We start from the raw sequence: 25,444 nt of genomic DNA on the forward strand, positions 1-25,444 counted from the left end.
TTATTCGGAATATTGCTTAGTGTGTTGCGGAGGTTACTTTCCGGTAAGAAATAGTGTCAACATCGTTAAACTATTCGCAATGTCACTCTTGCTATCTTGCGTACCCTATTTTAGGTTATGGTGCAGTGTGTTGTTATTAGCACATAGAGGAATTACCATTGGAGTCTGTTCTTGTGGTTTGTGTTGTCTCGATCCACACCGCATCAAAATGAGCCAATTAGAACGCAGTTTACTGATGTTGGATGAATCGACGGTGCAATCGAACCGTGGATTGCTTCGTTCCAAAGAATCCGTTCGATACTTACAGCAACAAGAGGCACAGGAGCAGCGACAATTTGCATCATCGATGCTGGGAGATAGTATGCTAGATTCCTTGCAAGACGTTAGTATGCTTCGGGATCGGGAGGGGGGATCGGAACGTGGCGGTCCACTGTCTGGCAGCCAGATGAGTTTGGTTGCTGGCAGTACGGTGAGCTACAGCAACGCCAATATCCGAGAGTCCACCAAGCAGCTGTGCGAAGAATTCCTGCAGGTAGTGAAACGCCACAAGAACGCGTCCGATGTGTTCGAAGCGATGGACGAGCTGATCAAATCGCTCGATGAGACACTGGTGCAGATCAACCTTGTCGCAAAGCAGCTGCTACCGGCCGGCCGCGAGCGCCATCTGCAAGCGGAAGAGATGTGGCTGAATGCGGAGCGCGATACGTGGAGATTGATGGTTTGTCTGTATCGTGATCGAATGGTGACCCAAAAGCAGGACAACGAGATGGACGATTTACCGCTGGTGAACAGTGAGCAGACAATCATCACGCATCTGTACGGTGGCAATGCGAATCTGCGCGAGTATCAGATGATTGTGGACTGGTTAGAACAGATATCGTTGCACCAGAATCAGGCCGAGCTGAAGCACTACATGGGCCGTACGGTGGCATGGGAGAACACGCTCCATCAGTTGCTGGAAATTGGCCAGACGGCTTTCGGTAGCGGTCGTCCGTTGGTGAAGAGTCTCGATCCGGATGCACCGATTCGCGAAAAGCGGCAACTGCACGATCTCGACGTGGAAGATCAGATGCAGCTTGCTAAGCAGGTGTTTCTCGACATACGCCACGGCCGGTTGAAGGAGGCCCAGATCAAGTGCGAAAACTATGGTCAAGCGTGGAAGGCAGCGTTGCTCGAGGGATGGCGATTGCATCACGATCCTAACTATGAAGGAGAAAATGGTCTCAGCACACGCGAATCGATCGAAGGTAACCCGAGGCGAGATTTGTGGAAAAAGTTTGCCTGGCAGATGGCGGAAAGCCGTATGCTGGATCCGTACACGAAGGCTACGATCGGATCGCTCTGTGGTCATCTCGATTCGATGGTGGAGGTACTGTCCGAACACTCGTGGAACGATATGCTGTGGGCGTACGTGAAGATCCAGATCGATATTCGCGTGGAGAGCGAGATACGGTCCCACTGCATCAAGAGCTATCTGCCCATGCCGGATCGTTACTGGAACGGAAAGCAGTCACTGGAGCAAATTTTTGATGCGCTCGAGGCACACAAGAATGTGCGCATTTCAACCGCAGCCAAGGACGTGGATAAGGTGATCCAGAAGTACATTATGCTGGACGACATTCCTGAGCTAATGCGTATCGTGGACGGATGGCTGGAAGGGACGGAGGTGGTGCTGATCCCGCAGATGCTACGCTTCTTGACGCATTTCGTGTTGTTCCTGCGGCAGATTGGCAAAACGTTCCAGGAAGACATTGGCGACCGGGTGGTTAAGCGCTACGTGGAGTATTTGATAACGCTCGGTTCGTCATACATGGTAGCGTTCTATACGGCCGCTTTACCGCCAAACATGCAACTGTTGCTATATTCCCACTTTCTCGACACGATCACCGACAGTCTGCAGCGAAAGCAAGCCCTGGAGGATGCTTACAATTTCGGTCTGGATGTTCCGTGCATTACAGTGTTCACAGTGGAACGATGCCGTATAATGGAACCTGAAAATGACGAGTCAACACCGACCGCTGCCGGCACCTTGACCGAGCTGGACGAACGGAAGATTTTATCCCTCGAGTGGCTTACCTTCTATGCCGACCAACGCGGTGAGCTTTTGTGGCAAACCAATACACTCATACGCTACTTCCTGGCCCGGCGCAGTATTGAAGCAGCACGGAAAGCGTTTGCCGTCATACCAGCCGACACGATGGAGCTCATATTCGCACACTACGGTTCGAAGGATGACATTCCGTGCAGGGAGGAGGTTAGCATCCGCGAATATCTTTGCTACCAGACGTACCTAGCTGCGATCCAGGGTTACAACGATTGGTCCCATCTGTTCTATAACGGTAGACCGAAACCACCGCCCGTGGTAAAGATATCCAACTTTACCGAGCGTGTCACATCCGAGCATCGGGAGGAATCGTACCGGAAGGAGCTTGCCAACTGGGAGGAACGTATCGGTGACGCGACAACGCTGACACGCGATTTGCTGTACAACGTGCTACTGTTTCCCGAGGCCGGCTGGTTGGTGGACACGGACACAATGAAACCGATACCGGCAGACGATGAAGATTGGCAGAATCGGGCAGTGCAGATGGAAAGCCTACGGAAGCTTTGCATTCCCGAGATAGTGCTGTTGTTGCATCAGCTCCACACACTAACCGAACGGCACAGCGAGAATCTGTTGCTGGCCGATGTGCTCAGTTCCGAATCGCGCAAACTGTACAGCGTGTTCCCGAAGCACAAGCTAGCGGAAACGCTTACCAAGATAGCCGAATCATCCCTCACGCTCATGAACAATCGGAAAGATCCGTTTGTGGGTGATGGTGCGAAGAAGTAGAGTTGTGGCAGCCGATTTTGGAATCCACGCAAAGATTGCATTTACTGCCCGCATTTTTCATAATTCTTTCTTCTTAATTTCTGTTCGTGTTTGATAACAAACTTAACTAATAAAGTATTTGCTGTGTAAGAAACGTGAACCGTAACGTATTATTTTTCAATTCGAAGCGACAGAGCTTCGAATGTTGTTCGAAAGAAAATGAGGCCAATCGTCGCCGACCGCTGGAGTTTATACGTGTGTGTGTGCGTGCGGGTTGGGGAGCTTATCATTTTGACAGCTGCGCTGAAGCTCGCTCCACCGGATTCTTCATTTCGTAAACATTGCACGCGAAACCAGGCTTGGTACGTACCGTCCGCTGTTGCTCGCTGTAGTGCAGTTTGTACCGATCGCATTCTATTGTTTCCAACCTACCCCTGAGGGTACATTGTTTGCAAAAGGTGATATTTGTGTCCGTAGTGTTTGTGCTAGGCTTGAGGTGTAAATATTTTCCGCCTGCCGTGCAGCCAAGCCTAGGGACAGAAAAAGGGCGTTAGAATCTGGGTGTAGGGTGGTGTGTGTGTTTTGGAGACTAAAAAAAGGGGGTTGATTACGTACAGCCCAGCTGGTAAGAAAAGCTCCCATTCGGTTTGTCACCTAAGTAAACAACGGCATGCCGGTGGACGTGTGGTGATGATGTGCTCTATCGTGGGGGTACCGCGTTGGGGTCATGGGCTAATGAATCCGTAGCATGTAATGTATGGACTATCGCCGCGAGTGGATGCGTGTGATGTCACCGATGCCGTTACTGTAATCGGCCGCGAGTGTGTGAATTGTGCTTCGATTGTGCGATAGGAAATAGAATTGTTGTTCAAAAATTAATAGTAAAAATAAATAAATAGGAAAGATAGTTTCATAGGAAAGTAAGCTGGTGACATTCTTTGCAGTATTGCGTAGCCGAATCAAGCTACTACCAAAAACGTAAAACCAAAGTAACCATTGGTTCGATCGGCTGGCGACGGGTATAAAAACAGAACAGTTGGCCCTGTAAACTATTGAGTGTTTGTATATCGCTTGCCGCGTTCGGATCGTGTTGTAATTAGGTTCCTCAAGTGTCTCACAAGTGCATTTAAAAATCGCTCGGTAATATGAACGCGGACTAACGGTAAACTCGCGTGGAATGTAAAGAGGTGTCTCAAATTGGTGTAGTTACGCGCGCGCCCCAAAACGTCAAACTTCCAGCAGTCGGAACTCACCAGTAAATGGAAAGTGTCTGCGTGTGTGTGTGTGTGTAAGGAGAAGAAAATCCACCCCAAATTCGCTGGGTGTAAGGTTAAGGAAAATTGAGTTTCCACCGTACGTAACGGTCGTGCTTTTGTGTTGGTGTAGAGCGCCTGTTTAGCACTGTGTTGGTACATCCTTTCTCACTCTGCTTTAGAAGGACGGGAAAATAGTTGCGTGTGTGTGTGCGTGCGGTAAGGTATCGCGATTTTCCCCGGAAAAAAACGACGTTCCACAAGGATACGCGCTCTGATTGTTGTTCTAGGTGGATCTTTCGCCCCATGTTGGTGTGTGGTGTGGTGCTTTTCTTGCGGTCGCTTTTCACTCCATCGGTGGCTTTTTTGTTTGACCCGTGGTTAAAATCGTATAAAAGTCTAAAGAAACACGAATAAAGAAATCAGTGTACGGGAAACGAATTTACAATCGCGTTTCAGCGAGAAAGAGAAGGTGTTTTTCCTTCGGCTGTCCTTTAGTTTTCCGATTTTTTTTTTCTTTAGTCGAGCGCTGTGTAGCTTAAAGCGAAAAAAGGTAAACGGATCTGTTGTGGTTGTAGTTGTGCGGTAATGCCCGTATTTGTCTACTATAGTAGTGTAGTAATCGCGGCATTCCGTCCACTACCGACGGGGAGTGTCGTCTATGCAACCTGTGCTTGCTCCTCTAAACCTTATACCAGTGCAGTGGGAAGCAGCGAACGAGCAGGGCGGGAGCCAAAACAAAAGCTGCGACAATTTTCACTCGTGACAAAGTGTAAGCTTTGATTGTGTTGTGCTTTTGTGCTGTGTTGCTGTGGATGATTGTGAAAAAAATGGTGCCATTTGATGGTGTGGTGTGTACACTGCAGTAGTACAGGTTTGTCCGTACTTGTTACGTGAAAATACTTTCCCATTCTGACACCAAGTGCGATTGGGAAGCGAGGAAAACGCCCCACCCACCACGATACGGTGGTAGCACAAGGGCATAAGGTGGGAGAGGAGAGATGGGAAAGGATGTAACGGAATGGGGAATGTAAAGTGTGGCCCAGTGCGAAGAGAGTAACATCGAACCGTTCCGCGATGTTTGTCCAGTGTGTTTGGTGCAAAGCTAAACATAAACTAGTAAATAGAGCGCGTCACACGTACACACGTATTGCTCCGTGTGATGTGTGTCGCAATGTGTCTACTGTGATTTGCGGGAAAAGATTTACTAAGCGATGTTCAATGCCATTCAAAAAAAAAAAACACACACACACACACACACACATTGCAAACTGCATAAATTGTGAAATATGTAATACAGGTTGTGTAAATCGTTAATAGATGGAATCATGTAAAAACGTGTAAAATGATTGTTTTAACTACACACCATTCCACATCGTAGCAGCAGCTGCGCGAGTGCAAAACCCACCACTGACGCTTGTGTTGGTGTGTATTATCTGCTGGTTGCTAGGCCTATCGGTGTACGCGCGCGCGTGCGAATGTGTCTGTGCTGTGGGCTGGTAAAGTGTGTGGTGGAAAATTGCATCCTTTTCCCTAGTCTACGTGGAAAGGTGTGCGTGTCAAGCAGGAAATTTTGAGCTTTGACTGGAAGTGTAGTACTTGCCATGACGGTGAAGGTTTGAGTTACTAGCGGCACTACAACCGTATAAGGGCGAGTTCCGAGTGTGATGGGATGCTGGTGGAGCATTTACATCTGTCAAAGTGTAGAAATTGGGGATACACAAGCAAGCACTTTTAACATATTTTAAATTTGAATTCGCCCAACATGTCAACATAACGTAACGAGATGAGAAATCGAATCCTCCTCAAACAGGGCTACAGGTATAAGCAAGTCAAAAAATCCTTAAACGGCAGGTCAGGACCCTCGAGATTGTAGCACTACAGAAATTAAAGATAAAGTTTTTTGGATTATTTTTTTTATCCTTGCTACTGCATCCTCGGCACGTCGTAATCCCTTTGCCCTGATCTAGATACCCAGTTATCCATATGGAGATGCAGTCAAGACGAGATTTTGATACACTTCCTTTCGTGTTAGTAAAGGTTGCCTCTGTCGCTTTTGATTGTCTCATTATAATAAGGCCCTTCTCATGATCTTGGGCATTCGAGGAATATGTCAACCAAATTTAATAGTAGAATTCAATTCAAAATAATACTGAAGGGGCAATACGGTGGTAAAGAGGCCACACAGGAGCAAGTCTTCACAAGGCAGAACCGGGGTTCAAACCGTTTTCGGATTTTTCGCCCGTGGTGAGGACTCACTACTCCCACTACGTTATATCAGAAAGTCTAGCAAGCCATCAGAAGGAGGTAAGAGAATATGTGAAGCATTTTTAGTTGTCAAATTCAATTCTGAATTGATCCTTTCGAAACTTGACTTGTATTGATCAGAAATTTTCAACATTGTTTAAAAAAAATTAAACCATAAAATTTGATCAGAAGGTCCTATGTTTATAAATTTAAAAAGAATTAACCCCCCCCCCCCCCCAAGCCAAAGAAAAACTCGCCAACTTGTCAATTTGAAGTTTCCGAACCCGCCAACACGAGCATCCATTTGGTGTTGGTGTACTCTCCCGGTGGGTGGTCGATTGAGCAGGTCCTTCCAGTGTTTGCTTGACGTTACAAGTGGGCGTTTATGGGGTGGTACCATTACAGCAACCATTCTCGTTCCTCTATGTATGTGTGTGTGTGTGTGTGGGTGTGCTGAGTGGCTGAGGGATCCCACCACATCTGGCTAGGAGTACTCGCATCAGGCCCGGCTTGACCGGCGTGACGGCATTCGGTGGATCATCAGTGCAGCAGGAGTCCTTCACGTAGCCGGATACCAGCTAGGCTACACGCGTCGGTCGCCAAGTCTGGTCGGCAGCTGCCCCGCACAGCGAAAATCGCAGGGTTGGCTGCCTTGCTTCGTTCGTGTTCTCCGTCGTCTAGCGGGGCCGAAAACAATGGACCCTGGTGTGCGTGCTTGTTCCGTAAAGAAAACCGGGTGAAACTATACGTTTTGGTACGTTTACAAGGGGGGTGGTTTGTCATTGTTATTTCGTTGAACGGATTGCGCTGAAAAAGGAGAGGTTGTTTCCGAGTCTTCGCTTCTGGCTGGCGGTGGTGTTTTGTGGTTATTTTTAGAACTAACCCCCCTCCTAGTCTTTATGAGGGTAGTTGGGTCAGTTGCCGACGATTTTTCCAATACTTTGTTACACTTGTAATGCACACGGTCACGCGGTACGGTGTGTGTACAATTGGCTCCCTCCCTTTATGCACCAGGGCGCTCCGAGATTGATCGAAAGTGACAGTGATGCGGATTACTATCGTACTCGGGTAGACGGGGAGCCGTGCACGAACCGAACGTGCCGGTGATATGGGGTTTGTGGAAAATCGAACTATGTTTATACGTCGCAAACGAGAGTGAAAATATTAGTGGGTGGTGATGCGTAAGGGCTGAAGCTGCGCTACTGATCGATCGTAAAAATATTTCGGGGAAATTTATTCGCATTTCCTGCCACTGAAACGATTCTGCCACGGCCGGGAAAAAGTGTGTTGTGTCTAGCTGGAGAAGCCGCCAATCGATCTGATACATTTGGATGTTTTCTTGTGATTTAACTCGGAAGAAAAACAGATCGTACACACCGAGATCAGTTGTACACAGTGCTGCTCCCATCTGCTTTCTGCAGAGGGCGATTAATTAAATAATAACACCAAGCATGTATGCGCGTGAGGCGTGATTTGTACCGTCAACAACATCATCGGGTTACGAACTAATTTCAGAAATTAAAATTTGATCTTATCTTGCTTCTATGTGTGTGTATGTATGTGTCTGTGTTTCTAGTGTATGCTTGTTCAAGCGTAGATTCGCCACAGCTTACGTACGACGACGGGCAGTCGTCGACTCATCGCATCATACCAAGTGCACAGTGCAGTTAATACGGTTAAAGTGCAGCAAAGTGAAGAATTTTCCTTTAGTGTAGTGAGTGTTTCACCAAACCAAACCAAAAGACAATTTTGCAAGACAAGTTTCGGTTTGAATTTTCCCTTTTGCATTGAGCTTAATCCTTTCAACCCAAGTGTGAATAGTTACTGTGAATGTGAAACGGTGTGTAAAAGAGAGAGAGAGAAAGAGGAGTGTTTTAAGAAATTATCTCAACAGTAATTAAAAAAAAAGCAGTAGAAAAATAAACAACGAGCGCGTGTTGATGTTCGACGTTCCTTCGTTGGGCGCTGGGAAAAAGTGAGACACACAAACACACACGCACAATAAAAGCAGATATAATCAATCACAAATTCGCAAAGAGTACAGCAGGGAAGCGGAACAATCCCCGGCACACGCACACACACACACACATACACGATGGCTGACGACGAGATTCTGTTCGACGACGTGTACGAGCTGTGCGAAGCGATCGGAAGGTATGTTACGCTTATGTCATTAAATTTAATCAAAGTAATTCATTAATCCCTCGTTACTGAATCGCGAGTCTACACCGAGGCCACCAACCAGACGATGCTTTCTGTTTAATTAAAAAAACAAGACAATGATAATTCCATTTCTACTTGCCCCGGAGGCATAAAACTGTTCCACATTCCTATGGTGCTACGAGCATTTGGCGTAAAAACTTTTAAGCCCGGTGGTAGAGAAAATTTACTTGCCCTTCCAACCAGCCTAACAATACGACTTGGTTGATTGGCCGTTCCGGTGCACCAAAGTTTTGCACCAAAGTTCTAATGAATGCACTTGAGAACGGTGAGTTTTGCACAGCTTGGCAATGCACATCGCGAACAAGTTCCCGACCGTTCGTTTGGTAGGCCTCTTTGTATGCAGATTCATTTGACATTGTACGGATGGGATGGGCTTTACGCAGGGTGGTGGTGTGGTGAGGTAGGCATCCCAAAGGTATTATATACACAAACACAAACACTATAAGAAAAGGGTAGCGGTTCGGAAAAGTGTTTCCCGGAATGCTCGACAGCGGTATTTGGTTTGGGAGTGAGTTTCTTGTGGGTAAAAGAATTTGGTTGATGAACATTTTTGACGTTGAAAATGTTTTTTTCATTTGCTGCTGGAGTAAAGTATTTTGAAGAGTATGCAATATTTGGGACTTACCAATGTTTGGGGGGTTGTTTTCTTCTCAATTGTTTTATTACGTTATATTTGACATCTAAAAGAGCTTTAGTTCAAATGTTATCTTGACGTTTGTTGAAGAATATGACATTATTTGAACTCTTTTGTTTGCAAGTACTGAAATTGTATTTTTTCACTTCTCATTTCACATTCCCATTAGCCAAATCCTCCTACTAGAATTTCTTTTTCTTGAATTTACTATTATTATTAATTTTAAATTTTCTGCCTTACGACTACATAAATGTAACACAAATTAACCTATCCTTAGTCCTAAACTTACAAGAGTATTTAATTGGGAATGGAAGGAGGTAAGCCGTGAGCCACAAGGTTAAAGCCGACCATAGCACGAAGTAGATGATCTTTGCGACCCACCACAGAGCGCCTATTAGGGATAACTAAAGGAGGACGAGGGTGTAGAGAGCGGGAAGATACATAGAAGTGGATTGAGGATAAGAGAGCAGGAGAATCTAGTAGATCGAGAAGAAGGGAAGTGATATGAGAGGATTGTGCAAAGAAGCGGCGATCTTGCAGAGAGCGTAAGCCTAGAAGTTGACATCTGGACTCGTAGGGAGGAAGAACAGAGGCCAACTATCCCCCCAGCAATTTACGAGTAGCAAACCTGGTGAAAGTCCTCTGAACTCGCTCAATACGATCAGTACTCCAGCCTTGAGACACAGAATGTCTTAAAAACTTACGACCTTCTACGTCACGTCGTCCATAGAATGGCTTAGTAGACTTACCGATACCACGTAGTTGGATAGTCAGTCCTCACTACGGTTTGAAGACCGGGGCCCACTGAACCGACCACAATACTGGTACTAAAGGGTGCCCCCCAAAAGTATAAGCACGATTAAAAAAGTAGACAAAACATAAAACATAAGGACTTTTGTTCTGACGCCTCCCATCAGGTTCAGCGCAGACTTGTCCTGAACGATTTTTGACACTTACTTCCAATCTTTTTGAGAACTGTCGATGTTCGCCGCAGCTTTAAAATGCTTTCTCAAGTGTGCGTTGGTTAGCACCCCAAACTAACTCAATCGGTTTGGCTTAAGGGCAGTTTGGGGGACTCCTTTTTTTCATGTTCTTCATACCATGCGATCCTGTCTTTGGCCTAGTGAACAGAGGCCAAATCCGGTTAAAACATCGTCTCCGTTGTCACAAACGGTTCGGACATCATCCCGCATTCGCAAATGGCTTGCCACACCATTGCCTTTTTCCGAATTTTTCGAGAAATATAGAATTGTTGGCTTCTTCGACATCCTGGCTTTCAGGCACGGTGTAGTATTGACTACCCTGAAGAGTTTTGTAGTTAAAATTTACGTACGACTCATCGTCCATCACGATGCATGAGGATTTGCGACACAGCAGCTTGACGTACAGCTTTCGAGCTCGTTATATAACGCATGCGGCCCTCGTTGTGCTCCGTTTCGGTTTCTTTTGTTTCTTATACGTTTTTAAATTCAATCTTGCCTTGGCACTTTGGATGTTACTTTTTGAAGTACCCAGTTTTTGAGACACATCACGAATGGAACGTTTCTTTCTTTGCTTGAACGCTTTTGCTATTTCCCGGTCCAACTGTTGATTGACAGGACCAGTATTTCGGCCACTTTTCGGCGGATCCTCGAAGCTGGACTCCACCCGAAACTTTCGGATTGCGGTACGTACGACTCCGATACTCACACCTTCCGATTTCGCTAATTGACTTAGCGACATGTTTGGAGTCGAGCACCAATTGGTGCACAATGCTTTTGCGCTTTTCGACGGGGAAATGCCTCGTATTTTAACAGACGCTTTTGCAAAAAAAATAGTTTGAATGCACCAGCTAGTAGCGATGAATGTAAATAATCAAGCATATCAAGAATCAGCTGTTTCTTGACGGATGACGTTACTAGAAACGTCTTTTAGAAATCGTGCTTATGCTTTAGGGGGCACATTTTATATTTGAGGGATCGGAAGCAGGCTAAAAGTGTGTGAAAATCAAAGCCATGGGCCAATAGGTTGAAACTATGCATAGCACGGAACAGAGGATCTTTGCGATTCACCGCAGTGTGTCAATGAGAGACAATTTTAGGAAGACGAGGGCGCAGAAAATGAGAAAGAAGATAGAAATTGATTGAGGATAGGAGAGCAGCGGTAATGAGGAATTGAGAAAGGAAACGATGATCTTGCAAAGTTCGACATCTGAACTCAAAAAGGGTAGAACACAGACCGAATCACGAATATCAAACCTGATAAAAAATAACCTCTGCACTCACTCAATACGTTCAATATGAATCTCAGCAGTAGTGGTCCAGACCACTGAGCAGTACTCCAACAATGGGCTGACCAACGAGAGGAACAGATCCTTCTGACACAGTGGGTCGGAGAAATCGCGGGGCTAGTGCAAAAAAGTCGAGCCAAACAAATAGGTGGTCTTGATGGCGAAATCACTATTAACATAAACGCCATTGCGAATACAGGAGAACATTAATGCAAAACAATAGTTAATAAGCGGCTAAGGGCCTAGGTCTAGGACAATTCAATTACCTGGTATCAATAAGTCTAGGAGGCCGGCGTGACCTAGTAGGTCGTTCGGCCAAGGTGGAGGTATGCCCAGGTACTATTCAAACTTTTCTCGTATATTTAAACTTTGCTCAGCTGTCCAGAGTCCAGAGAGTCAAAACAAAACAAAGCCCAATACAGAAAAACCTCCAAAACTTCTCTTGCTGTCCAATACCTTTCAAACAATGCATATTTGTCCGTTGAAAGTTGAAAACGCTGGATATAACGAGATTTGTTGGTTTGGCAGTATAAAGCAAGCAACAAAAAAAAAAAAAAAAAAAAAAAGCACAAACCATTCATAAACCATTGCAAATGAAAATGTTCCAAAACTACAGCCACGCGAAAGTTTGTCCCCGAAATCCACTACCAACCAACAACTGCGCTCTGCACTGCCAAAATTCCCAAATGATTAATGACAGAGGCCCCGTGTGCACGAGTACCAGGCTGGACGCGGCCATTCGTGTGCATCAACTTCATCTCGACAACTCCGGGTTGTGTTGTCCGGTTGTGATTCACTGCATCGTTTTACGCATTCAATTCACGCTGCCAACGGTGTGTGTGGCATCCACGTTGACAGACGTGATAATTGCGAAAGTTTACACTCCTTTCATACGGTGAGTTTCCGTTCCGCGTTTGCGGTAAGTTCACAAGGATGGAAAACAGCATTCCGGAAGGATATATGCAGCATCCGATTTGCGTAACGCGAATCCTTTCCTCGTCGAAGGTGGCTGATCTTGAGGGCGTGAGGGCATTTGACCCAACCACCTACCATCAGCATCCGCATCCGTATACGGAGTACACCGCTGAGTACGGGTGTCGCGCGAGTGCTTTGGGTTCCTGGTTTTGCGCATGGTCGGCAATGTTCGGCCATGTGTATCTCATACCTGCTTGTAGGTCCTGTGCTACGAAGAGTACGAAGAAAGTACTCTTTTCGAGGTGTACCGATTCACCCTCTCGACAGCTAGAGTGGCCTGTCGGTGTATTGGTTTCGATTGCGTTCCATAACCGTACTGTCCGAGTTACGGGAGCAGATACTTACATTACATGGGCCTTCCTTTGATGTATAGGAAGGCCACGGACCGATGCGACTGTTTGAGTGAGATAAAGTGAGCTGGGAATTTTGTTGTCAGAAATGTAGCGTCCTTGTAAACGAGTGTACGTGCGCGTGTGTGTGTGTGTGTGTACCGGAACACTGAGTTCAACTGTCATCAGCCATCCGGCCCGTTTATGTCACTTTGTAATGGTTTGATGTTAAACTTTTTCACGCCAACAAGGACGACGCACAGCGTGAGAGAGCGAGCGAACGCGGCCCAATGTTATGACGTCAGAGAGCTGTTATGTTCCGTCATAGATTGTCTTGGTGTCCCATCGCCAAGAGCACCAAACTCAACTGTCCATCAGGCAGAATACTTTGTTGTAGTGTACAGGGTGTTCAATATATTCGAATACAGTTTACAAACTAAGTGACGGTTAGTCGACACCACATGCAACGATTAGCCTATACATGATACTAAAGCTGACACCAATACTAATACACAGAATACACAGAGTGCACAACTACAAATCGATGAAAAGTTGTATTCGAACTTATTGAACACCCTGTATATATATATATTCTTTAAGTACTCAAGGGCTTCATCGGATGGGCCTTTACCCAAGCGCAACTCCATTTTCTTCCGCCTCGATGGAACGCGTAACTATCTTGCATCTGTCCGACGAGCACCAATGATAAGATCTCAAATGGAGGTATCTTAAGATCCCGATACGAGGTACGCAAGAACGATCTCTAAACGGCGCCGGATGGAAATTGGTTATCATTTTGTGCTACAGTTTATGCTCACTCACCGTACACGAAAGTGTTTGGTTTGGATGCCGAACCTCCCGGTCCCCCCAGGATCGGGCGGGTAGGCTCGGTGAGAAACGGGTTGGGATCAGCATAACCAAGAAGAAGCTCAATGACACTTGAAATTATGGTTGAATGATTTTCATGCTGCTCGGTACGGGGCGACTTCCCCGGGCGAGAACACTGTCCACGATAATGATATCCTTGTGTGAAGGATTACCGGGCACGAAATAAGATTCCAATTACGTCTCCCCTCCGGGTGCTGTTGTGTGGTGGGTCAGCTCCCACCACCAGTGTCGAATGGTTTCGTAGAACAGAAGATGTGTTTCCGTTCTGAGGGTTTTGCCTTGGGGGGGGGGGGGGGGGGTAGGGAAAAGGGAAAAGGTGCTCGAGAATAATGTAATAACGTGGGAAACCGTGGTAGCGACGAATTTCAGAAAAGTCTAAACTATAGGTTCATTTTGTCGTTCGATATTGCCTCCGGAGGTTGGTTAAGGGTTTTTTTTTGCTACCGTGCTGGACAAAGTAGCACCGGGTCCCGGAACTTTGGCAAAGAGCTTCTCACCTCCATCGAAGCAAAAGGGCACCAGAGAGGAAAATAATAAAAATAAATGAAGTGAGCCCCTTTTTAGTGCCATCGGTTGTGTGTGTGCTTCCGTAAGCATTAGTTTTCCGGTTCCACTCTTGCGGGTCTGTCTGTAGTTTTGGGGATTTTTTGGGTGCAGCTTTTCTCCGGGCGTGCTGGAATCGGAATACGGTGTGCGCTGGTGTGGTGCCAAAGGTCGGGTCGGGCCGGGAGCGTCGGGTCGTGCCGGTGCCAACCGGAGATTAAGTGTGAAAAGCATGATTAATGGTCGCATGCGTTGGGGTTGAGTTCATATTTTTGCAACCAGAAAACAGCACACAACCTCGCATCAACAAACATCGGGGGCCCATTTAGATTCCCGTGGGTGGAAGTAATAATTGCTTTCGGCAGTCGCGCGTAGAAGATCCTCGGGTTGGGTGGATTAATTGGGGCGATGTGTGCGTGCGTGTGCAGCTCGTGTGAACTGTTTCCACCCGGTTTCGGGAAAGGCGCGTGAGAGAATCAATTTTTCACGTCCTCTAGTTCACGATAGCATGAAGTCTACTTCAATGAACGCACCACCTTGCTTAAGTGATCCTTTTTATTTTCTTTCGAGTGGAATAAATTGTAACAGGGTGGTATTATTATGACAGGTAGTATTCATAAGCATAAATCACACTTGGAAATAGATCATACACAACTGGTAGGCACATATTACAAACGAGCTTGTGCATTGTTATACAAAGTCTGGGAAGAGTAGCAAAAAATTCATCCCATAGTCATGCTGCCCGCCGCGCTGCTTCGGTGAGAGCAAATTTTTTTCCCAATGGAGGCGCCTGGTCGTCTATCGCAAACCGATCATACTGCGCACACCAACAAAGCGGGCAGAAAATGGCAGATCGCCGTTACGCTTATTTATTCAAGCATGCTCGTGTGCTTCGTTTTGTCTTTACTTCTCCTGCCGAAACTTTATTCCGGCATAAACTTTTTCGAAACTCATAAATATTAATAGCGTGTGCATCCGGAAACATGGTTAATTTCGTTTGTGTTTCGGCGCTGCTTATCATCTTTCAATTTGCGCTGTTTGGGGGGAAGGGGAGGGGGAATGGTTCAAGATGGGTTCGCTAGTCTACAGGGGAATGGCAGTTTTTAATCGTAATTTTTTGTCCTTTTTTCTAAACTGTGTCCGTTTTCGTTTGCTTGTGCGAGGGAGTTTTTGAAGCAGAGTTGGTAAAACAATGGTAGAAAAAAATTCATTTTAGCCGACTGACTTATATTGTAATAGAATTTCTATGATGGTTCATTTCTTTTTTTGTACTGTTTCAAGATGAAGAAAAAGAACCAACGACATGCTCTTGTGGCTGCTGGCTGTTTAATAGAAATACGCACAACATACAAGTTCACAGAAAACCTACCGGTTGAATGACAGACATCATGTAGACTGCAAATAATCAAAGCTCCCCCCCCCCCCCCCCCCCGAATAAGGCTTTTATCTGCTTTAACAAGCAACTGATTTTTGCTGTCCAACTAAGTTATATAATCTCATGGGAAGCGTGTAAGATATCGGGATGGCTCACCCTCCTATAAGTATTTTCCCCGAAGTAATCTTCTGGTTCGGAGAAGAAGAAGGATACACACAAAAGATGGTCAGTGGATGGCAACTACTGTGCTCCTAGTAGCACAGTGGGACAAACAAAGATAAACGATGACAGGTTTTCCCCTTAGTGAAAGTGCTTCCAATTTTGTCCCTTCGGCGCCTTACCCCCTTCTGCCAAGTGCGTGTGTGCTGTGGAGTGCAGAATTCTTTTACAATCCTACATGCCACGTGCGTGTGTAACGCGGATCGTGCACGGATCGTTGCGGTTACCGTCGTGACATGATCAATGGCGTGTGGATGGATGGTGGATTTATGGAAAAGTTTGTCTTCACAAGTCGAGACTTCAACCGGATTTTGCTGTGTACTTCTACCGGTATATCCTTTACCTTTTACTTACGTCTGAAGCATTCCCAGGGGCGACACGCGCACCCCTAGTTGAGAGTGTTTGCGGTTGCGATGAGTGGTGCATTTCGTTCCGGTCGTACCGGCACGCGGTACGTGACTAACGAGCATTAAAGTGTGTGTAGGCCCACCACCGAAGTAATGCCACGACAGTAAGGCAATTGATGCTGATGGGACGATTTTTGGGTGTAGAGATTGTTTGGTCTGATTTGCTCGCACACACTATTCGCGGGAACTAGCTGACGGGTAAAAATGGTGGTTGCCTTCTTGATGTGTGAGTGCGATTGAAATCGGCCATCTTTTCTGCTACAGAGGACTTCCATCCAAATCGCTTGCTTCGCGGTTCGATTGTGTACTCTGTCATGTTTGCTAAATCGGAAACGGTCGGTTTGGGGTTGGCGTCTTTAATAGAGTGCATGTTGCTGCAGCAGACGTGACTTGTTTTCAACCACAGATGTTTGCAGCATTCGTGTGCGTGGTGGTGTGGCACTGTGTGTGTTGCGGTACGTGTGTCTTTCTATTGACGAACGTGCGCTTACCGGTATTGGTTTACGATCGAACAGACGGACATAGCACAATCTATTGATGGGAGTGTATAAATAGAAGAGAGCACACAAGAAATTGCTTCGTTTCCCCGAAGAAATCTGCAGCTGGTACTACTAAAGGACTAGATTTGCTATCAGAACGATAGACATCAAAAGTAGGATGAAAAAACACGATCTTTGGAAGGAAGGACAAATATATGAAGCAAGTTTTTCTTGGACACGGAAGCCAGATTGAGGTGTTGGAGTAAAAAAAACCTCGTCCAAGCTTCGGGGGATCGGGGTTTTGAAATTACAAGCTGTATTTGGTGCCTTCCCAGCGTTGGAACCTGACGAAGATTTATGGCGTTTGTGTGTGGGGTGTACCACCAGGTTGGTATGGCAGGTGATGGGTGAGTTACATATGGCTATATTTATTGCTCAAGCGACCACCAATCGAACCATGGTGGGGACCGTACATGGCAGAACGTTCTACTGTTCTGATGCAGTTCAATATCGCACTTGACGCTGACAAATCGAATTTTTCTGCCCTTGCTTTTTTTCTAGTTTCCTCTTTCTAACTCTCTCTCTCTCTCTCTCTCTCTCTCTCTCTCTCTCTCTGTCCCTTGATGCTTGTCCATTCCCAGTTTAACCGCCCGGTCCAAACATTCTCACGCGCCACCATATATCGATTTCGAACGGCCGACGGCTCTTCGATTCATGATCGAGTTGTACCTTTTTTTTCGAGCTGCACCACCTTCACCAGCCCCATGTCACTTGCCCTGGGAGCGTGTGGGACTGAAAGCTGATAAGTCGAATGCATTAGCGATGGTGTTTTCGTTTTGGGAAAGTTGCCCCTTTTGCGTGTGAAGTACTCAATGAAATTTGCTTCAGGCTCTAGTACCAACGGATGGGAAAATTACTTCATCGAAGCGAAACAGTGCGGACTAAAAATGTACACAGTGAAAGGGCTGGAAGCAGGCAAGGTGGAGGAAACAAAGTAAAACATATGTGCCCTGCGAGCCACATCGTTTGGAGCTTGCCATTTTTGTGCACCACTGCTCCGAGCTGGCACGAAAGTTGTTACCGTGCGGGTTTTTTTTCTTCTCAGTAAGATTCGTTTTTGCTTCCCCTCAGGATTGCTGAGGTCACGTACCAGGTAGAAAAACAGGGAAATAATTGATACGCGATCTCTTAAGAGAGCTGACGGCCGGAGACGAGGCCGTTGAGTTGTGCCGAAATGTGCGAAAGCAGCGACTCGTCGTAGAAAGCGGGCCTCTCGGCGCTGGTTGTTGGTTTCGTGACAACGGGTGTAGCGTTGAAAAGTTTTTGGACGTCGTTCAAAAATGTTCCTTCGCCTCGATGGCCTTGTGCCATCGTGATAAGTTTGTGTGTTTGCGTGTATGTATGCATTCCGGGTTCGTGTTTATACACGTCGAAATAAAGCTTTCCCACAGGGAGAATCTGGTGTGCGTGAGTCTTCAGCTTTCATGGCTGGAGACAGGCAAATGCTTTGGACGAAGAAATAAAACCTTTAGGACACAAAAAATACATTTTCAGTATGCAGTCTATATGGGCAGCACCAAAAAACATCTCCAGAGTGCACCTGAACGTGAATTTTAAGGAACCACAGGCATTCAAACAGCTTGCCCGGTGAGAAGAAAAGGTCAAAACACAAGCTATTTTGGATCGTTTGCTTAGACAACAACAAAAGGAACAAAAAGAAGGGTTTTCTCTACAGTGTGACGCATTTAGGATCCCTTTTTGAAAGGCAGAAAAGAAAAAAGTAAGAGATAGTAAGAGAGAGAGAGAGGACCAAGAAGGGTCAGAAGGATAGCATATGTTTGTGCTAAAATTGATCCTGCTGCAATAAGAAATTATGTTCGCAGAGGCTTTTGCTTTCTCATGCGCAACGCTTAGTATGTTAATATTACATCGCTCGGTTGATTGGAGCAAATGGACTCGTTTATTGACTTTGCCTCGCTTTGCATGGGGCTGCTTTGGCGAGAAATTGATTATAAGCATGAACTGGTTGTAGCTAGGGTTATGGGTGAAAGGCTCGTTTACTTTTCTACACGGCGGAATCGGCGGTTTACTGGACGAAGGCAAATAAGGCGCACTATGGTTCGCCAATCTAGCTTGCACTAGATTGAATATTGCTTTGTATTATAGTGTATAACATTATTGTAGACTGGATGTACGCCTGAAGGTATGCAGTTTTTGAAATGTCAGTTAAAAGGCGTCTGAATTGATTTTAAAATGGGGAAAAGACTCGAGAAAGCCCACCTCCTGACGAAATGAGTTCTTTACTATGCATAAAAAGTCAAGGCAAAGTGCATTACATGTTGCCAAGGATGCATAGTATGTTTTTATTGCAATAAAAAGTGGCTGGAATAATTTAAAAAAATATATATATCCAAAGAAAGGATGAATCTGTTTTGCTACGTTCGAACCAGAACGGCCAGCACTTCAGGTCAATAGAGTAGTGAAGGGAAAAACGGTTCCGAAGCCGTAGTTATGGACACTCGCAATCGGAACTACCTGGTTCCGATTCCGGGTTTAAAATCGATTTTTATTTCTGTTTTCATTACCGATTTTGGTACGTAACCAAATCTGGGACCGGTTTGAGACTAATTTTCATTTGTAAAACAGAAATTCGAATTCTAGACTAAATTTTATTCGGACACAGAATTTGAAAACAAAAACCAAACAGCAATTATTTATCTTTTTGTTGACCTTTCCGTTTTTGAAACATTTTTAAAACATCCGTTTTTTTCGTTTCGCATTATCGTTGCGATGAGTATTTCGTTCGTAACCCGTTTGGTTCGCTCCGTTCCTTTAATGGAACGATTGGAACGATGGATTCAAATATAATCACAAAGTAGATTTTGTGCATTTAACATTTTACTGACCATGAGAATGCTAAAACGAGACCTTTTACATTTCACTAATCATTATCATCATCATCATCAAATAAAGTCTATTCTTTGATTCACACCATTGTTGTGTAGACGGGAAGATAAGACTTATAAATAATGCACGATGCACACTGTGATACTTTTCCATTTTTCGTTGAAGTAGATGAAAAGAACCTTTCCATAGGTTCGTTCCATTCCTTTCAAAAACAACTAGTTCCTAGTTCCGTTCCGAAAAATATGAAACTTTCCCATCACTACATTGTAGTAAGAAAGAAAATCCCTAAAACGCGGTTTAACGTTCCAAAACCGTGGATCTGAGCTTATGGAAACGCTGCATATTTGATCGTAAGCTCTGAAGTGTTTGAAACAATTGTACGGCTTCGAAATGCTTCATTTGATCTGCAGTTGAATGGGCGGCAGCTCTTGATGCGCATTGCTCAAGCGACCCCCGGTGCCCATGGTCGATTCTCAAGCAGCGAATACACAAATGCAGTGAGGCCCGGTAACAGTTTCTATCATAATATTTCGTTTGCGAACATTAAAAATTCATTGGATCAAATATTCAATGGCTTGGTCTGGTTTCGGTTTGACTTCGGCGTTGTGCCGTAAAAGAGAGGATTTCGCTTTCTTGGGGGGATGAAGAATGAAGAAGAAGAAAAACTAAGGACTCTCACTCACACACAAAACAAGAGAAATGGTAAAATTTTCCGGCTGAAAGGTTTTGTGCTCTGTTTTGGGAGTTTCTTTTGCTTTTGTTCTACGCGCAGTCTGGAGGGTGCAGTGGGCCAAAAAGGTTTGCGGAATATGTGTGTGTGTGTTTGGTGTGTTTCGGGGACATGAAAGGAATTGTCCTTTCTATTTGAGAACCGTCCCCGGATCCGGAATGCGGAACTATGCGTCTTTTCTTTGTCCATTTCATCCGCCATTAACCGGGAACAGTGGGGTGGAAAATATTCATCCTAAAACGTCCACCAACGGAACCCGGCGAACGGAGTGATGGAACAGGCAAAGGTTACGGCAACGATCCGTCCGCCTCCTTCGGGGTAACGAATGTTAAACTTTGTGAACCCTTTTTATGGTGTTGGAAGCTGTTTACGTACACGTATTGTGGTGTATGTGTGTTTTTCTTCTATCGTTTCGCTATTGTTTGCACACAACCGTATCTTTGTATGTTTCGGGACAACTCTGTCTCGCCTCTCGCCTGAATCGGTCCGGTTAGCCGGTGCTGGTTCTGTGTAGCGTGGTTGTCATCTTACGAGCCGGGGCAACGATTTATGTACATCGTACTCAGGCAAATGATTTGGTACCGGCGAGCCGTTTGAAGAGTTCTCCAAGGATTGAGAATTCTTTCGGCGATTCTCGGGCATATCATATCATTCGGTGAACCTTGAGAGTGTGGGATTTTTGGGTGGGTAGAATTTTTTTACAGTAAAAATAGCTCAGTAACGCGAGCGATGTGTGGTTAAAAATAAACGAAACTGTATCCTGTGTAGAGAAGATTCCAATTTCTTCGAAACTTCAAAATCCTTTGACACCTTTAGCGAGGCTGTGAAGTCCTGGTACTTGGAGGAAAGATGGCGTCATTTAGAGAAAGTTTTTGTTTCGAGCAAGTCCTTCCTGGGATTTATGTTCGGGTCTGTTCGACCCGAGAGTGATATATTTCGTCATAAAGTTTTTAGTCCGTACGGCGATTTCTTATTCCCTTCTTGATGGGCCTCACATTGAAAGTGATCAAAAACAAAAGTTTTCCTCAATTTCGCTGTCATCGTGCGTTATGAAACCGTTTATCGTTGAAACATTCATGAAAAAAGGAGAGGGGGGGGGGGGGGGGGGGGGCGGAGAGGTGGTGCGGGATTGGCACACCAAATTGAAGGATGATCGCTGTAGTGGTAAAGTAATTTTCTTCCATCGACGGTGGCTTGTGGGACAGGACCTCCAACCTTTCGATTGCGCACCTCTCGGCTGCCGCTCGTTTTCGCTAAGTTCATGGTTTTAACGTTCACTTTCATTTTTATGGCGGTATCATTTTACGGGCTTTATGAGTGTAAGTGAAGTGAGGGTTGATTGAGGGTTAAAACACAATGATGGTCCCATCGTCTCCGGCTAAGTGCCAAAGGTGGTTGTAAGGGCGTTGTGTGACGCAAAGATCGACGGGGGGTTTCGTTTCCATAGCCTTAGGGTTTGTGCGTTTGGTCGTGGTTTTTTTTAGGGGCTACGTGCGATACTTGCACTTGATATGCCCTTTTTCAAGACACACTCATCCGTGCTCTAGAGTTAATTGAAGAGGAGCTCGAAAAAGTGTTTGTAATGTGCGATAACGTAGGTGCTTGTTTTCGCTTACCTGGAAACACGAGCAGAACGCTCAATCTGTGATTTGAGTGGTAAGTTTTTGCAGCCTTTGGCTTTCATCAGGGTTAGTATTTTTTAGTGTTTGGTTTTATGTAACTGTGGTGAGCTGTACGTTTTTTTAACTGTATTACTAAAACATGTAAATTGCGTTTTTATGGAACGTTGGTTCGTAAAGCTGTTTTGTAGGACTTGATAAAAGAGTTGTATAGCAGATTGAAGGGGGCGGCGTGGTGGTGTAGGTGACAATTTCGCCGGTCTTAAAACACCAGGACCGGGATTCAAATCCCATCCGGACCCTCCCATCATAGTGCGAGGACTGACTATCACATTTCGTGGTATCTGCAGGTGTAGTAAGCCATTTGATGGCCGGCATATGGTCTAGAAGGTCGTAAAGTCATGTTTCCTTGGTACACAAAATCTATCAGTGGTGAGGAATCTTATCTGGTTCTTTGTCATCCTATTGACATACACTTATATTCAGTCATCATCATCATCATGTTGGCCAGCTCCTTTGAAGAGCGCGTCATCGTGATTTGGGGCCCGGTCAACAATAGATCTCCAGGAAACTCAATCCCTGCCTGCAGCTTCCCATCCATGTAGGCATCCGATCTCCGACAGGTCTCCCTTGACCTGATCCAGCGAACGACCTCGCTGTGCTCCCGTACGCCTTGTGTCGAACTAGGGGTTGCTGACGTATACCTTCTTGGCGGGGCATAAGTCCGGCATCCTCATAACATGCCTTAGCCATCGTATCCTGCCGGTCTTCATCACCAATAGGATGTCCGGTTGTACGTATAGCTCAACATGCTCGTGGTTCATTCTTCTCCTCTACACTCCATGCTCGAACACAAAGACGGTCCGGAGGATGCGATGCTCAAACCCGCCAAGAGCGTTTGCATCCTCCGTTCGGATGGTCCAAGACTCGTGGCCATATAGGACCACCGTGCGAATCAGTGTGCGATATATCTCACATTTCGTGCGGTTTCGAAGTCTTCTGGATCTCAGCAGACGGTGAAGGCCGTAGTAGGTAGGATTCTCCTGAACAATGCGTCTCCGGATTTCGCTACTGACATGGTTTTCCGAAGTTACGACAGTCCAGAGATAGCAGACGACAGTCCCAAGATAGCAAGCGAGCAGTATTTCGTCTTCGTCACATTGATCATCAACCCAATTCTTGTTGCTTCACGTTTCAGTTGGGTTTACGCCTCACACACCTTCGCTGTCGTCTTGCCATCGATGTCAATGTCATCCACGAAGCCAAAAAATTGAAGAGACCGGTAGAGAATCGTGCCACGGCTATCGTTGTCCAGCCCCGCGCTTCGTATGACACCGTCCAAGGCTATATTGAACAGTAGACAGGAGAGTCCGCCCCTTGCTTTTAACAGCCGCATTAATTTTCCAGGAAAGAGCATATCAGCATGATCAGCATATGCATTTCGACGGTAAGTCTCTCCGGCCCCATATTGAAGATTGCTTTTAAGCTGCTTGATGGCGCTAGCCATCTCATCGAGAGATGGCGGAGGCACTGCGTCTTCTGCACTATTGCTGTCACTGACGTTGCTGCTGTATTGATGCTGCTATTGGCTTGTTCTACTACTTGCATCAACCTCTGCTGTCTCTGCTCCGTTCAGGTGTTCTTCGAAGTAGCACTTGCACCTTTCGATCACTTTCCGCTCGTCTGTCAGGAGATTTCCGTCTGCGTCCCGGCACATTTGTAGGCTTTGAGTTTATTTTTTTTGCCTGATAAAGTTTTATGGCTTGATGAATTAATAATGTTTTAATGAGCTTCATTGAGAATTCATTTTTAATGGATAATTATATTTTGCTTAATGACATTGTTGTACCCTGACTGATCACGCAGGAACAGTGTCGCAGGAATATCAAAGTATTTTTAACGGCTCAACAAAAAGGGTGTAAAAGGATCAGGAGGTCAGTGATGTATCGTCTAAATTTGTTGTAAATGTTAGGATGAAAGCAGACAATGAACGAAACCCCTAAAAGATTTACACACCAATTCAAACTACCCTCTGCACTTTTTAGTTAAAAACTACATCGTAACGATGATTAGAAATCCTGGTTTTTGTGATGCTCAATAGCAATACTTGCGTGCTATCTCGCCCATACATGCAACGCAACATTTTGCGCGATGCATCTGCAATCCAGAGAACCAGAGCTGCTGACACTGCGCAGCGATGACAATGTGTACTCATGAGAGTAAAGAAAAAAGGGCACAATTTCACGGTAATTACGGCCGATGATGCACAGTATGACACAGGAAGCAAAGGAGCAACACAAAGCAGTGAAATAACGTCATCAGTGGTAGCAGCATCAGTAGTATTAGTGCCAGCGACAAGACTAACAACAATATTGGCCCTGTGGCATTGACGGTTGGATGAGTCGCACCAATATGGCATGATCCGTGATGGCTGGTGATGCCCGAGCTTCTTATCGAAATGGTACAACCCAGCCCGACGTAGCATGGTGGCCTAGTTGCTAGGGATTGCTGGGTTGCCTTTTTCGCACAAAATCGCGCCTTTACGATAAACCGAGTGCATGGCTGCACGGCCCCGAAGGCAGGATAGCACGAATCTCGGTTCACTCGTCCGTAAAGTTCGTCCGATGCATACAACGCAGAACATACAGTCATTAGCTGAGGGATTTGCTTGATTTTCCGGGCGTGAAGCTTTTGATAGCGGTGACGTAAATGTGTGTTTTGCATTTTGTTCGCCGTATGTGAGAGGAAGCAATTGGACAAATGAAAAATCAGGGACTGCATTGTTATGTTGTTGTATATTTGGTAAGAATTGTGAGCTTGCTTTGGTTGTTGGACAAACTAAAGCTGTAAGTAGTACAAGACATGTTTATATCAATGTTGTTGGAATTAAGTTCCAGAATCTTTGACCACAAAATTTTGTAGAACTTCGACTATAATGCCTTGTGAATGGTTTTAGAACGAAGAAGTGCACATAGAGTGAGCCAAGTTATTCTCACGGTCCGGGTGTATCAGTTAGTGCCTAACTAAGCTGCAACTGAAATCAAGTGATATAACAAGTACTTCTCTTGTTTCAACCCGACATTCATGCACACACAATGCAAGGGATGATTGTGAGCTTGGAATTAATTTACTTCGCCGTTTCGTTCCTGGCATGACCACCGGAATTGGACGGCAACTTGTCGTTAAGATTCATCCCGACAAGCGCACACGCTAGCCAACTGCAAGGGGAAGGCCTACTTGAACGAATACCCGTGCACATCCACAATAGGAGGTAAACTGGAGATAACATCTTCAAACAAGCCTCCTGAAACGATCGTTGTCGAGATGGTTCTGCTGATGGCCAGTCACAACCCCCTTCATGCTCTGCTCAAGTTGTGTGGGCAGACGAGATGGCGAGATGGGAGGTAGCAAACGCTTGGTAACGCAAAATCAAATTGAGTGTGGATAGAATTTGTCAAATAGAAAGCGCAGCGAAGTGGACTGAAGAGTTGAAGAGTTGAGTGGCGGGGCATGCTGCTACGGCATAGTAAGCTAG

At 45.6% G+C, this 25,444-nt stretch overlaps 3 protein-coding genes across 12 annotated transcripts in view; all 3 read left to right on the forward strand.

The window, feature by feature from the left end:
• Nucleotides 1-2,837, forward strand: part of LOC126557054 (nuclear pore complex protein Nup107) — a 408,812-nt gene extending 405,975 nt beyond the window's left edge. The window contains exon 2 of one of the 2 annotated variants that reach the window (XM_050212698.1): nucleotides 635-2,837. In XM_050212698.1, coding sequence (XP_050068655.1) covers nucleotides 635-2,833 — 2,199 coding nt within the window. In that variant the 3' untranslated portion in view covers nucleotides 2,834-2,837. Of the gene's footprint in view, nucleotides 1-208 lie in introns of those variants that run through there. The other variant, XM_050212697.1, reaches the window with a different exon arrangement.
• The window catches only part of LOC126559365 (AP-2 complex subunit sigma), a 576,875-nt gene that overhangs the window by 353,605 nt on the left and 197,826 nt on the right, over nucleotides 1-25,444 (forward strand). The window lies entirely within an intron of this gene.
• Nucleotides 8,408-25,444, forward strand: part of LOC126556989 (peripheral plasma membrane protein CASK) — a 210,257-nt gene continuing 193,220 nt past the window's right edge. For all 8 annotated transcript variants that reach the window (XM_050212593.1, XM_050212596.1, XM_050212598.1 and 5 more), the window contains exon 1: nucleotides 8,408-8,466. In XM_050212593.1, the coding sequence (XP_050068550.1) occupies nucleotides 8,408-8,466 (59 nt within the window). The remainder of the gene's footprint in view (nucleotides 8,467-25,444) is intronic.

Source organism: Anopheles maculipalpis, chromosome 2RL (assembly GCF_943734695.1).
Source record: "Anopheles maculipalpis chromosome 2RL, idAnoMacuDA_375_x, whole genome shotgun sequence".
Taxonomy (NCBI): Eukaryota; Metazoa; Arthropoda; class Insecta; order Diptera; family Culicidae; genus Anopheles; species Anopheles maculipalpis.